The 15601-nt window shown below is 38.1% G+C and overlaps 1 protein-coding gene across 1 annotated transcript in view; it reads left to right on the forward strand.

Moving 5' to 3' along the window:
* The window catches only part of GAP43 (growth associated protein 43), a 102882-nt gene extending 88419 nt beyond the window's left edge, over positions 1-14463 (forward strand). The window contains exon 3 of the mRNA XM_037839523.1: positions 14171-14463. Within this exon, the coding sequence (XP_037695451.1) occupies positions 14171-14259 (89 nt within the window). The 3' untranslated portion in view covers positions 14260-14463. The remainder of the gene's footprint in view (positions 1-14170) is intronic.
* Positions 14464-15601: the final 1138 nt, after the last annotated feature.

Consider the following 15601-nt stretch of genomic DNA (forward strand, 5'->3'; position numbering starts at 1 on the left):
CTTACTACTCAGCCCATGAGCCAAAGTTAGTGGGTTTCCATGGGAACCAGGCAGCTGGTGTCTAGACACTCTGAGAAATGCCTTGCAATTGAGCTGCAAATCTAGCTTCTATCGCACACCCCTCTCCCTTCCCTCCTCCTTCTTCCTCTCATTTCCTCTTTATTTACAGCAGGCATTAAAGCCTTCATAGGATGGAGTTTCCTTTTAACTGTCCATTAAAGGAAGGAGGGGAAGAGAGAGAGGATGAAAAACCCAAACTTGCTGTTTTGTCATGTCAGTAAAGTGAGGAGACGAGGATGGCAGACTCGGATCTGCCTTGCTCTTTCTTTCTTACAAAAGATTTTATATAATTAAAATATTTTAAATTAGAAAATAGAGCCAGTATTTCACTGGGAACCATAAGCATCTTTAAGAGCCAGTAAAAGCATTTTCAGGATAGGGCTTGAGATGATGGCACTGGATTAAGGGAGAATCTTTTCACTGACTTTGGGCAATCAATGTAATGTCTTCTTCTGTGACTGCCTGGGATGCCAAGGGGAATTACCTATCTGTAAGTATTACTAGATGGAAAACTATGGAGTGCAAATGCAAGGAAAGGCCTTAACAGTGACACCTTAGACCAAGAAAAATCAAGTTTCAATCACCCCTATTTTTCCTGAGGAAGAGGAAAGCAGCTCCTGAGAGCCAGGAGCTGGCCTGGTGCTCACAGCTAGACCTTGGGGTTCTTCTGTTAAAATAAACATTTTCACAGAACAGATCAAGACAAAACACATCCACCACAGAGGAAAGGAAGAACAAAGAGAAGGAGGCAGGGAAGGAAGGAGTAGGAATAGAGCCTTACAGTACATTTAGGGCTACTGGGAAGAAGTACAAGTTAAATCAAGCAGTATAACCCACTTATCCCCAAAGGCTGTGAAAGGTATTTTGGTACTAAGGAAGGATCACTGTATTCTTAATAGCTGTGTGACTTTGGGCAAGTCACAAAACCTCTTCTGTCATTTGTTTTTTCATAGGGAATGAGAGGAGGAGAACAAATAATCTCTAAATTCTCCTTCAGCTTCCGCTAATCTGTAATTATAGGGACAATTACAAACTCAGTCTGTGACAATATGTATGGATTTTGTTTTTTTGTCCTGAATTATGTTGTTTAGTAATTTTCATTCTAAAATTAGCAAGACAACTGCCAAATCTCTAGTTTTCTTTGTGCTTTGTAGATACAACCATAAGGGAAAATTAAACAAAGATAAATAATTGTCTGTCTAATTTCAAGTACTACCCAAACACATCATGCAGAGTCATGGTAAGGCACAAGCTGAAGATGACTTATAGATGTAGTACTTTTATTTTAAAATTTAAGTGTTATCCAGGCAATAGATATTCATAAATTGGAAATATATTTAGGCAGCTGTAACCACTAGTGGTACAACCCTTATAGAGGTAAAAGGTACCTCGCTTTAGTTTCTGTATTTTAACCCTAGAGTCACAACATCAAATCATTTAAATAAATATCAGATCAGTGGATTTGACCAACCCAGATTTGCTTTTGTTTTTTAAGATAAATGTTGAAAATACAAACTTTATCATAAAGTATATTAACTTTATACTTTATTTATTAAAAACATTAAATATTTATTAAAACATAATAGATGATTAGTTGATCTTTTACATGAAAATCAGTATAACCTGGAAGATAGGTCATTAACATTTTCAAGGCCTGGCAAACACAAATTACTACATTAACACTTTTGTTACTAATCACCAAATAAGGTCTAGGGCAATCTATTGTTGAATACAATAGATACAATATAAATTCCTAAAGAGAGTACAGTTCAATGAAACATGGTAACCAAACACAATTCATCTGTTTAATTTTTCCTCATCACCTAAGGATGGACCTAAGTCATTGAAATCTAAGTCATATGAGATCTGAATTTTGAAAATTATTAACTTCTTCCAAAATGAGGCAGAAGGAATTATAGATAATCACTAGAGGGGAATGTGCTAATTCCAAAAGTATTTGAACAATATTCCAAAAGAAGTATGATTTTTTTTGCCTGGAAATCTTTTAAGAATATGAACCATGCTCCATCTTGCATGTCTCCTCCCATGCTGACCACATGGCCACTTCGTCCCCCATCCTCTCTATTCATGAAAGTCTGCTGGGATTCCCTGCTTCAAAAGGCCCAGAATTGAGGAGGTACATAGGGAAAAAAGAATAACCCTTCTGCACAGCCCCCAGGGATTTCTCCCCCAACATAAACCCTAAACCCATGTCTCTGGATGACTGCAAGTCTTTCTGGAAATGAAAAGATCTTTCTCATAATAAAGCTGAAAAAAATCTATCTAGGATTCTATAATTATGACAGATTAAGGGGATTTTTCTTAAAATTGGGTATACTTCCATAAGCCTGGAGTGTTGCCATTCCCTCTGTAACCTGACTACTGGATGCAAGATTTACTATGTAGCTGAGGAGAGGAAGTGACTTGGCTCTCACTCATTTAGTATGATAAAAGTTTTTCTACAAATGTGGAGAATCAAACTGAGTTAAGTACAAAGATAAGGTTATTTCCTTTTGAAATCAACTGGCTGCTATTCTCTGAGTATTGTGGTGGTTTGAAGCTATATGTGCCCCAGGAAAACATGTTCTTAAACTTAATCCATTCCTGTGAGTGTAAATCCCATTGTAAGTAGGACTTCTTGATGAGGTTACTTCAGTTAAGGTGTGGCCCAACTCAGTCAGGATGGTTCTTCCTCCTAATACTGGAGTCCTTTAAAAGTGGAATGAAATTCAGACAGATGGAGAGAAAACCACAGGAAGCAAGAAGCTGAACATCAGTGGAACCCAGAAGAGAACCAAAAGGCCAGGATTGGCCGCCATGGGCATTGTCATGGATGGAGGAGCCAAAGACCAAAGATCACAAGCACCAGCCCCAGTTCGCCACTTGTCTTTGGGGAGAAAGCATTGCTTTGATGATGCCTTGATTTGGACCTTTTCCTGGCCTCAAAACCATGAGCCATTAAATTTCCTCTGTTTAAGCCATCCCTTTGCATGGCATTTGCTTGAGCAGCCTATGAAACTAAAGCAGGTGGGAACTAGAGAAGATGGTCCTGGGTTTAAGTAGAGGCAATAACAGAGAGATTTTTGCCTTTTAAGACACTACCATTCGGCAGTCTTAATTCTTGACTCAACGAATTATGACTCTCCTTCTTTGTTAGGTCAATGGTCACTTTCACCCTTGCAGTCATTTCTGGACTTTGGCCCTTGACTTCTAAATATTTTTTTCAAAGGACTATTTTTTTTTCACTCTAAAAGCAAAAACCTCATAAGCCAAAGACTTTTCTTTCCCTTTCTTAGGATATTTAAACAAAGTTTCTCTTTGGTTGAGGGCTAAGATTGGATAAGCATGAATTAGTAGAGAGACAGAGAAGGTAACTATTCTCTGTTAGGCAACTATTTGAGCAAGGCAGCAGCACTGTGCTTTTTTCCCCCCCTAATGTGTGTTACAAATATATGCAATAGGTATTATTATTCCTACTTTGCTGATGAAGAAATAGAAAAGCAGGGATGATGCATATTGAATGCCCATATGAGAAATCCCTTAGCATATTGTTTGACATGTTAAGCAGTTTAGTTCCCAATGCCATTCATTGTTAAATATTTGAAATCATTAACACATTTAACTCTTACAGCAACCCCATGAAATGGGTACCACTATTATCACCAACTAGAGATAAGGATAATAGGGCAAAAAGAGGCCAAATTACCAAAGTCTTTGTAAGTGTCAGAGATAGACTATAAAAGCACACAGTCTGGCTCCAGAACCAGTGCTCTTAACGAGTAATTTATGCCATCTAATAATAGTTAAACTTATAGTAAATATCTGTTTTTTACATGTCGGTTTTTTATGTTTGAATAATTTGTTATAAAATTAGAAGAGAGATATAAAATCAAAATTAGCAATGAAATAGAAGATGATTGTGCCAGTTTGAATGTATTATGTCCCCCAAATGCCATTATCTTTAATGTAATCTTGGGTGGGCAGACCTTTCAGTGTTAATTAGATTGTAATTCTTTGAGTATTTCCATGGAGATGCACCCCACCCAACTGTGGGTGATGACTCTTATTGGATAATTTCCATGGAAGTGTTACCCCGCCCATTCAGGGTGGGTCTAAATTAAATCACTGGAGCCATATAAATGAGCTGACAAACAGAAGGAACTCAGTGCAGCTGTCAGTGACATTTTGAAGAGGAGCTACAGCCAAGAGGGACACTTTGAAGAATGCACAGGAGCTGAAAGGGGAGCTGCAGATGAGAGACAGTTTGAAGATGGCCATTGAAGGCAGACTTTTGCTTCAGTGAAGTTAAGAGAGGAAAAATGCCCCAAGAGCAACTAAGTGACATTTTTGAGGAACTGCGGCCTAGAGAGGAACATCTTGGGAGAAAGCCATTTTGACACCAGAACTTTGGAGCAGATGCCAGTCATGTGCCTTCCCAGCTAACAGAGGTTTTCCAGACACCACTGGACTTCCTCCAGTGAAGGTACCTGATTGCTGGTGTGTTACCTTGGACACTTTATGGCCTTAAGACTGTAACTGTGTAACCAAATCAACCCCCTTTTATAAAAGCCAATCCATCTCTGGTGTTTTGCATTCTGGCAGCATTAGCAAACTAGAACAATGATGGTATAATGCTTTCCATGGCCATGAACCAGAATAATATTGGAGTTCCTTTTTATAATCCAATATTTTGAAATTCAGACAATCATCTACAAATTTCCTTTGGTTTGGTTACCTTACATGTTCACTTCTTTTCCACCTGAAGTAATTGAGCTTTTATCTACATGTCATAAAGCATCCTTGGGATTTTTCCATGTGTCCATGATTTTCCTTCCTCCTATAAATATTAAATATTTAACTTGTGATAAACATGATACTAGTACCTGGGAGTATATAGAAGTGTTGATTCATTAAAAAATATATATTATTTGCCAGGCACTGTTCTAAGAACTTGAGATTCAGTGAGCAAAATTAAAAACCTCTGCCTTTAAGGAGTTTATATTCTAGCATATGCATTCTTTATGTTTGTGAATTTAGTTTGCAGTAAACTGAGGGATACTAGAAAAGATACCACAAACTAGCATACATAATGCAAAGGATATACTTCCATATAAATAAAGAGAAGGAAGTGATTAACTCTGCTTATGGATTGGATGTGTGGAATCGACATAAGAACTAGATCATGAGCGATGACTGAACAGCAAATTCAAATTATTTAAATCTTCAAGATTTACTAGGTATATTGGCTTTTAAAGTAATTGGTTGCCTTGCCTCCCAATTCCAATACTTAATTTTTGATTAAAAGAATACCTTTGGTAGGGTTCCTGTTTTAGTTTCCTTGGTTGCTCAAGCAAATACCATGCAATGGGCTCACTCAAACAATGGGAATTTAATAGCTCATGGTTTTGAGGCTAGGAAAAAAAGTGCAAATTAAGGCAATGCTTTTTCCCTGAAGACTGTGACATTCTAGGGCTGGCTGCTGGCTATCCTTGGTCCTTAGCTTATCACATGGAAAGGCACATGATGGTACCTCCTGGTCTCTCCCTTCTTTTCCTGATTCCATTGATGTTTGTCTCTGCTCCCTCTGTGGTTTTCTCTCTGTCTGAATTTCATTTCATTTATAAAAGTACTCTAATAATAGGATTAAGACCCATACTGATTGAGATGGGTCACACCTTAACTAAAATAACCTCATCAAAAGATCCTGCTTACAATGGGGTTTATACCCACAGGAATGGATTAAGTTTACAAACATGTCTTTCTAGGGTACATACCACTCAAAGCAGAGCCTGGGAAGATGATTCTTGTACAAATAATTAATTGAGGATGTGCTTTCTGGCGGAAATCTATAAGGCAGTGAGGAAAGAGGACAGAGCAGGGAGAGAAGCCAGGCAAAGATGTAGTTCAGGAGAAATCTAGTCTTAGCCCAATCCCACAGATCAGGAGAAATCTAGTCTTAGCCCAATCCCACAGAGAGCTCTGAAGCTAAAATTTCAACACAGAGTTTGTCTTGCCCTGAAGTAAGAGCAATGGCATTATCAGATACTAGCTATTAACAGTTGGGTAGGGCATGACTTCTCAGGCAACTCAGGTTGAGATGGCTCCCAATTCATATCCCTTCAAGAGGATAAGTGTTAAAGGCAACAACATCTCCAGCAGCTGGGAGACGGGTGTAGCAGCCTAGGAAACGGGGACTGAGTGGGGCAACAACAGCATCTGCTACAAAAAACAAAGGCCATCTGGAAGATATGGATATTGAGATATAGAGATTATTTGAATGGCTGGTGAGGGGAGAGAAAATATTGAGAATTCCTTTTTTTTTTTTTTTTTTTTTTTTGCTATCCTCTTTTGCTTTAGTAGGCCATTTGTAAAATCTAAAATATGCATTATTCTTTTTTTTACTCAATTAATTAAAAATATCTTGCATGTAATTTTAACATTGCAAAATGGAAAAGGGAGCACTGTAATCCAGGACTCCTGATTTGAAGTTAGTTCTTGAAGACAGGTATGAGACTCCCTTTTATTTTTTTCTCTCACATCCTTTCAAACTCCAGGATTCTGTGGTTCTATACTGTATCTCAAAGTTCTTAAATAAAACCATAAAAGCCCCAAACCCTCTGTTTGCATGTATACATTTGTGTGTGTGTGCATGTGTTTTGAATTTCCCTGGGAGAAATATCCTTATTTCAAAAAGAAATTTTGAAATCATTGAAAGCAAATTACTATGAGCCAACATTGCAACTGTGGTAATGACCACTGCAGTCAACTTATGGCAAGATCCTGAGAATTTGAAAAGACCGTTTAGGTCTTTAGAAGTGCGTGGTGGAGTTTAGGCACATACTCTGATTAGATGGAATTTCAAACTTTTTAATGTATAACTCTACAGAAAAGAGGAAACCAACTTACTCTCTAGGCTGAACTGCTTCTCATTATCACTATTATTGGCACTCAGTATCAAGACATTTCTTTCCTATTCCTTTCAGAGTACTTCTTAAAATTTCTTAGTGTCTGGAGCTGTCATGGTTTATCTTAATGTTGATGCCCCATCCCTTGTCTTCACTCATTTATGCTAACAATAAACAATACCTTGATAGATGATACAGATTCAACTGCCAACGCAGCAGATAATTTAGCTGAGAGGAGGGATGAAAGGGTACGTCTACTTGACTTTTATGCTGGAGTGAAAATGTACCTCAATTTGGAGATTTTTTTTTTTTTTTTTTTTAGCCTATAAAAGTTGACTTATTCATTGTGATAATGGTAAGAAATAAAGTTAACAATGTTTAATTTTATGCATTTACCCATCTTGTTTCAAACATGATTTAGGGCAACTATAAAAGCCATATTAATTCTAATTTATTGATCATTCTGAATATTTTTAATGGGCAAAAAAGCTAGGTCAGACAGACATAGGGGACTGGTGGTTTGATGGGTTGAGCCCTCTACCATAAGTTTTACCCTTGGGAAGACGGTTGCTGCAAACGAGAGGCTAGGCCTCCCTATGGTTGTGCCTAAGAGCCTCCTCCCGAATGCCTCTTTGTTGCTCAGATGTGGCCCTCTCTCTCTGGCTAAGCCAACTTGAAAGGTGAAATCACTGCCCTCCCCCCTACGTGGGATCAGACACCCAGGAGAGTGAATCTCCCTGGCAACGTGGAATATGACTCCCGGGGAGGAATGTGGACCTGGCATCGTGGGACGGAGAACATCTTCTTGACCAAAAGGGGGATGTGAAAGGAAATGAAATAAGCTTCAGTGGCAGAGAGATTCCAAAAGGAGCCGAGAGGTCACTCTGGTGGACACTCTTACGCACACTTTAGGCAACCCTTTTTAGGTTCTAAAGAATTGGGGTAGCTGGTGGTGGATACCTGAAACTATCAAACTACAACCCAGAACCCATGAATCTCGAAGACAGTTGTATAAAAATGTAGCTTATGAGGGGTGACAATGGGATTGGGAAAGCCATAAAGACCACACTCCACTTTGTCTAGTTTATGGATGGATGAGTAGAAAAATAGGGGAAGGAAACAAACAGACAAAGGTACCCAGTGTTCTTTTTTACTTCAATTGCTCTTTTTCACTTTAATTATTATTCTTGTTATTTTTGTGTGTGTGCTAATGAAGGTGTCAGGGATTGATGTAGGTGATGAATGTACAACTATGTAATGGTACTGTGAACAATCGAAAGTACGATTTGTTTTGTATGACTGCGTGGTATGTGAATATAACTCAATAAAATGAAGATTTTTTAAAAAAAAAAGCTAGGTCAGTAATTTTTGATAGTTTGGTAGACATTTTGAATAAAGAATGTTTAAGGATTATTCAAGGTCAGTTAACTTCTTTGACTTCCTTTGATTTTTGTTTTAATCTATTTTTATCTCTAAGTTTCTTCTCTTTTGGGAGAAAAGGATTAACTTTTGTTCTGTAAGTTAGAAATCCTTGATTCTGTCCCAACTTCTGTAACTAAGTAGCTCTAGTTAATTAATACATTGCTTGTATCCTTCATTTCTGATCAGTGTCAGAGACTTTATAGGAATATTCTGAAAGAAAAGTTCTCTTAATCATTTATCTATAAAAGAGAGGGATTTTTTTTTTCCTCCAGGGTGAGAATGCTAAATTTTGATGGCTGGCTTTTACCCAAATCCCACAGGTTGGATTAAAATCTTGACATCCCATATTCATCATTTTAAATTTTATGAAGTACTTTAAAAAGCCTTCCTTCAACCTCAAAACAACATGCACTAAGGCAGGACATTATTATCCGTATTGTTTATAGATTAGGAAACTGAGGCAAAGAAAGGAAAAGTAACTTCTTTGAGGTCATAGGAATAGTGGCAGAGTCAAAGCTAAAATATAAATTTGGTTGGCTTTGGCTTAAATCCTTGGGAGAAGAGGTGGAAATGTATGGTATGCTTCAGTATCACTGGGAACCAACCATGATGCCTCTGTGTTTTCTTCTTGATTAAATTCTTTCTTGTTATTCTGTGAAATCCTCAAGCAAGTACTTTTGTAAGTAATAGGGTTATTCTTTCTTTCAATGGCTCAGAAAGCAAAGGGTGGGGGTATAGGTGATATTTGCACCATTCTGCTGACATCAAAATGGTGCATACTGGCTCAGTGATTTGAAAAGAATTTAAAATATGAAACATAGTCATGAAAAGAGATAAAACTTGTATCCGAATGACCACCAAAAGCCATTGTCCAGGCTCCATACTGACGTCTGTTAATCTGCTCAAGAGAAGGACTATGTAAGTAGCAAAAGCCGCATACGTGAGTTTGCTACAGAATAATTTTTTTTTGTTGCTTTCCTTTGAGCCTTTGAGGTGATGGTGATTAATATTCAAGAAAGATGAAAATGAAAAGGGAAAGGAAGCAAACACCCCAGCCTAGTGGTGATTGGTAGAGTAATTGTGGGCATGGCCCCAGGATGATAGCAACTTCAATTTAATCAATGTTGACAAGGCTGGGGAGAACTGGGCAGGTCCCAAGAGGTAATGTTTTACTCAGAAATCCACTCAACCTAATTTCAGTAATGTAGGGCTGTGGAGGGGCCTGGACCGGATCCAGTAAACAGGGCCATTAGAGCTCAGTGTAGGCTATGGCAGCTGGGAACCCCGCCATCCCTCTAGCAGCATTGCAGCCTGGCTGCTTGGCTGAGCACACAAGCAGCCGCCGCTGCATATGCTCCTGTTATTTGCTCACCAACAGGATGCACAGACACATTCACCCTTTCGAGGAAATGAATAGAATGCGTAAAAGCAACAGTTGCTTCCACTGTCTATTTCGGCAAGGATCGGAGAGCTAGTTTGGTACACATATTTCAAGGACCACTGTGAAATTATTCACTTGGATCCCCTTGTTCTTTTAATGCTATCACCACACTATTTAAACGGACATAGAAATAACTTCCATCTTTATTGCTGTCTCATGCTAGGTGAAATTGTTTAGAAGTTAAGGGTCCCAAAAAACTTTTCAATTTGGGAGTAATAACTAAGACAAATTACATTCCAGATACTAAAGGGTACAGCTTGGTCACTCAGCTTTGGAGATAATGTTTTCAGTTGTTTTGGGCCATGTATGAAAATGAGAGAAGAGTCCAGGAAACTGGCTACCCTTAAGTGTGTAGAAGAATTATAGAATTGATCTAATATCTATCCATGTATTTTTAGAAGTAAGGAGAAGTCCAGTATTGAGCAGTTTAGGGCAAGCCCAAATATGTCTGTGTGAGAAGGATAAATGTGTGCTCTAGTGGTCAGTAAATGCCTGCTGTTACAGTGATTATATTTGGGTATTAAATAGAAAGACAAAAAGGTACAAGTGCATGTCAATGTCTTATTCATGAAGACAATATCAATGATCCACTGGTTTCTAAGTGGCAGAACACTTGTATGTAGGTTAAAACTTATTGATAAATTGAGTAAACAGTTTTCACATGGTAGACTCTTCAATTAGATGAAACAATTACATGGTCACCCTCATACTTGTTTATACTTTATGAATAGAGCAAGCTCAAGGAAACATGGTTTTCTCTATTTTTTATCCACCACAGAAAAATGAGACACCCTTATGTATCTGGAGAAGTTCTAAGAAAGAAAATAATTTTCAACAGTTTTATTGGAAAGAAGAGATATAGGAGAAGGAAATGTGGTCTTGGTCTTTCTTCAGAATGGTGGTTATGGATCAAAAATGAGAAAAACTAGTAGGACTCTCTATTTTTCAAAACTTAGATTCACTAAAGGTACCCAACTTTGCAAACCAAAGAGAAGTGGCCCAGGAAAAATTATGCTCCTTTGGGCTGAGCTCTTTCTGTCTAGCTACTTTGTTTCCTTCACTACCCATTCTCCACCAAACAACACATCATTACAGTAATCACTAGCATATAAACTTAAAGAAGGTAGAGAATTCCTGCTGGGTGTTTCTTTGCTGTGTTACCACTGCTGTGTTTGCTGTGTGTGGATCTATGCCTGGCATATAATAAGGCTCAGTACAGTTCATTGAATGAACTTCTTTTCCCTTCCTTTCTAAACCATCCTTCAACTATGGAACATTAAGAACACATGACTTTGCCATCTATGATGTTAACTTTATCTTTTTAAGTTAAACAGAAATGGTAAAATTTATGGAGACTGCCAATGAACATGGCAATTTCTAAGAGGTCTTTGAGCCTGGAAGAAGCAATGTTTTTGTTAATGGTAAAATGTCATGGGCTGGTAAGATTACAGCTCTTTGTCAGATTCTAACACCATCTGTCCAAATTGACAGCATATAGTTCCTGAGACTAAATAGCTATATACCATTGAAATTATGGCATATCAGGAGGGTAGATCAAATAAATTTTGAGCTCTTGGAATAAGGCCACTTTCTCTTGAAAATATGACCATGTTCCATTTGAAAAACTACCCAATTACATATCTTAGGAAAAAATTTTCTTTTTTCCCTTTTAGCCCAAACCACTAAAATTTTCCTATAATATCTTAACCCAGTATAACAGTATTAATATTAGGAGTTTCTTCCTAAGAAATATAAGTAACTCAGAGTTTAAAAAGAAATAGTGAAATTCTACTCTTTAACTTGCTAGATTTCAACTGCTATACCAGCAACTCCAGGCTTTTCTCATTTGCCGGCTTCTGGGCTATATACTTCTACTCACTTGTTCTGATATCACTTGGCACTGAAAATCTCACTTCAGCCTTTTAGCTTCTATAGCCTTTGTTAAGTAGTAACTGTCTCAGAGAGAAGTTGATCCTCTAGATGGGGGATGTGGTTATTAATCCTACTTGGATCATGGTAATTGGAGTGACCAACTGGCCTCAGCCATTCTTCTGTCTTTGACACTGATCACAATGATCAATGTTTTTACACAAAATACTAAGGATTACATATTAAGTTTTATCTAGCATTTATGAATATGTGATTAGGGCCAGCAAGTGCTAAGACTAGCCTCATATTTTGAAGACAATCCAGGGTTATTCCTCCATTTTGAGCTGCTTTTACCAAAACCATGTTTTTAGACTTTGTAGTCTCCAGGCATACAAATGTGTGGGCTCCCTGCTTGAGTTCTCACTCTGAGCCCACCCAACCCTCCTGGGCAATGGTAAGAGATAGGAGAGAAAACCAAAGTAGAGGCTGCCTAGATGGCTCTGTCCTGGGTTGGAATTCACTGCTGCCATTTACTAATGGTGTGGCCTCACGTAAGTTACCTAACTTTCCTATACCTCAGTTTCCCCAGCTATAAAATGGGTGAATAAGGCAGCTGTGAGGAGTAAATGAAATGATACAAGTACCCTTAGAACTTTTCTGAACATATGTTAAGAGCTTAAAAAATGTTAGCTATAGCTAGATACTTAGTACAAGAGGCCAGGAGAGTCATAATTCATGATTCTTTCCAGACAGTGAGGCTGCCAAATAGAACAGGTAAGAAAATGTAGATATACAACTATGTGGTCAGCATGGTTTATTAATTACAATGACTTGTCTAGAGTTGGCATCAGTGAGAGAAGGAACAAGTGAGTAGTATCCAGAAGTTGTCTCCAGCATTCAGGCTCAAATAGACCCATTTTATCCGTAACTCAAATTAAACATAACCTTTGTCTGAGGTTTAAACCTTTCCCAAACTCACCCCCAGACTCTTATCAAGGTGGGTTTAGCTTGATCCATCTTGTGGCCCACATCTAATTACTGTTCCTTCATTTGCATATAGGATCCCCCTATATCATTATGAGTTCTTAGCCTGCCACATTTTGTAGTTGTAAAAGATTGTTACATTAGATTGTTTCCTCCCGCCATATTTTGTTTTTCTCTTCATAATATACATCCATTTTTATAAGGTTTTCTAATGGTCTCCTAAATGGTCCCCATTTCTCTAGTGTCAACGTCTCCACCCAACACCAAATCCATTTTATGCAGTATTGCTAGTTTAGAAAAGCTGTGCTTTTTAAAGCACAGCTGTATTATACTTCTTTCTTCAAGTGCTTTTAAAGGCTCTTCACTGTCTCCAAATTAAATACAAATTCTTCAACCTAGCAAGATTCCTTTCATTTCAGTTTATCTTTCCAAGAAAAATCAGCAAGTAGCCAGGAGGCATTAAGAGGAGAAAAACAATAAAACAGTTTCATTTTAAAGGACCCCAGCATTTTTAACATAAGGGAATATGCAGAAAAAAATTAATATAGTAGGTCTGAGATTGCTATCCTTAGACCTGCTTGGAATGTTGATCCTTGGGGCTGGCATCTGGCAACTTGGATTTTGAGAGGTTCCCCATTATTCCCCAGTTGGAAATAGTGGCTCACTGTTTCCTGTACTTTTTGTGTAAACAACATGGCTTATGCTGAACACCTGCATTCATTTTGGGAGTCTGGAATTTTGGCACATGCTCTGCAGAGAATGCCTAGGTGACCAGCCCCCAATAAAAACCCTGGACTCCTAGGCTCATCCGATCTTCCCTGGTGGGTGGCATCTCATGTGTAGTGTTACAATTCATTACCAGAGGAAATAAATGTGTCCTGTATGACCCCACTGGGAAAGGACACTTGGATGCTTGGTCTTGGTTTCTTCCAGACCTCACCCCATGCAACTTTTCCCTTTGTTGATTTTGCTTTGTATCCTTTCATTGTAATAAATCATAACTCCAAGAGGAACGGGAAATTCAAGTATTTCCCTTCCCAGCTTTGTAGTAGTAGAAGTCAAAGGATAAGAGAGTTGAAATGGATGTTGAACAATCCTTATAAAGTATCTGTCACAATTAGTCTGAATAATGGAAAAGGGATACAAGGTCATTGTTGATTCCGTATGTTAAGAGCCCTGCATGCGATACCGTGATTATAAGGCTGAGTTTTAAGGAACACTGGAATTTCTATTTAGAGGACTCCTTGCCCCTAATATCTTACCTTTGTTCCTGAGCATTCCCATACTTATCACTGAACTGTCTGCTGGAGGTAAATCCTTCTGAACTTGGAAATTTTATTACAAGGATAGCAATATTCTATTTCTATCTTAAAGCTCTTATGAAGTAGTATGAAAAGAATAACAACATTGCACCATCACATGAACAGATGAGATAAAACACTAACTCTCTTTTTTATTTCTCCCCACCCCATCTTGCTTTCTTTCTCAGAAGCTGTAGATGAAACCAAACCTAAGGAAAGTGCCCGACAGGACGAGGGTAAAGGAGAAGAACGTGAGGCGGACCAAGAACATGCCTGAACTTTAAGAAATGGCTCTCCACGTCCCCAATCTCCCTCTCCTGACCCTTGTCTCTCCCCACCCTTTATCCAACTCCACTCTGAAGCTTCCCTTCCTGTCCTGCTCACATCTGTGAGTCTGTCCTCTCCCACCCACTGGTCCTCTTTCTCTCTGTGTGGCAAACATTAAAAAAAAAAAAAAAAAAAAAAAAAAAGCAGGAAAGATCCCAAGTCAAACAGTGTGGCTTAAACATTTTTGTTTCTTGGTGTTGTTATGGCGAGTTTTTGGTAATGATGATCCAATCATTTTGGGAAATTCTTGCACTGTATCCAAGTTCTTTGATCTGGTGCGCGTGGCCCTGTGGGAGTCCACTTTCTTCTCTATCTCTCTGTTCAAAGTGTGTGTGCAATGTTCCGTTCATCTGAGGAGTCCAAAATATCAAGTGAATTCAAAACCATTTTTCTTTTCCTCCTTTTCAATGTGATGGAATGAACAAAAAGGAAAAAAAAAAATTAAAAACCCAGTTTGTTTTAAAAATAAATAAATAAATAAATAAATAAAGCAAATGTGCCAATTAGCGTAACTTGCGGCTCTAAGGCTCCTTTTTCAATCTGAATATTAATAAATCATGAGAGTAATCAAACTCCACTGGCTCTGTTTTGTTGTTGTTGTTGTTCCATCTTTTCCTTGTCATTAGTTGGTTTGACACATTGAGGCACCTTATATAACATCTTCCTTCTCTGGCCTTGCAATGTGACACTAACAATCCTAATAAAGAAAAGACAGTTGAAGCATAAGGCTCCAGTCAGAACCAATGTCTTCAGTCCTTGATGGGAAAATTGGGCACTGATATTTGCTTTTACTAAAATCATCTCAGACTATTTTCATGACTCGGGAATTTTGATTTATCCACGGACGGTTGTCCTAGGTTTTACTAAGCTAAATATTGTAAAGATAGGCACAACTCTAGAAACTCCCAACCTTTTGTTTAGCTAGTGTATTTTAACCCAAGTATTAACCCAGGCCATCCATCTTCTTTCAGCTTATTAGCTTTTGTTGTTTGTTATTAGCTGTCAGCTGTTTGTAGGAAATGTATACTTCATCATTGTCCTGAATGGTCATAATGCTAAAATCAAGTTTTCTTTAAAAAATGTAATACAGTCATGGTGGGTACAAAGTGCCAAGGAGGCAGTGGTCAATGTGTGACAAAAATAGTGAGGGAAAGGGACTGGAAACAAAACATTCTTTTCTATCAAAGCTTCAGTTCTCAAAGCCTTGTTTCAAATGGCCTTTGCCCCTGCTTTTTGAAGTCTCTGTATGTTTCAAGGAAGATACATCTTCGTTGTCTTAATTTGAATTTTGG

The sequence above is a fragment of the Choloepus didactylus genome, chromosome 1 (genome assembly GCF_015220235.1).
Source record: "Choloepus didactylus isolate mChoDid1 chromosome 1, mChoDid1.pri, whole genome shotgun sequence".
NCBI lineage: Eukaryota > Metazoa > Chordata > Mammalia > Pilosa > Megalonychidae > Choloepus > Choloepus didactylus.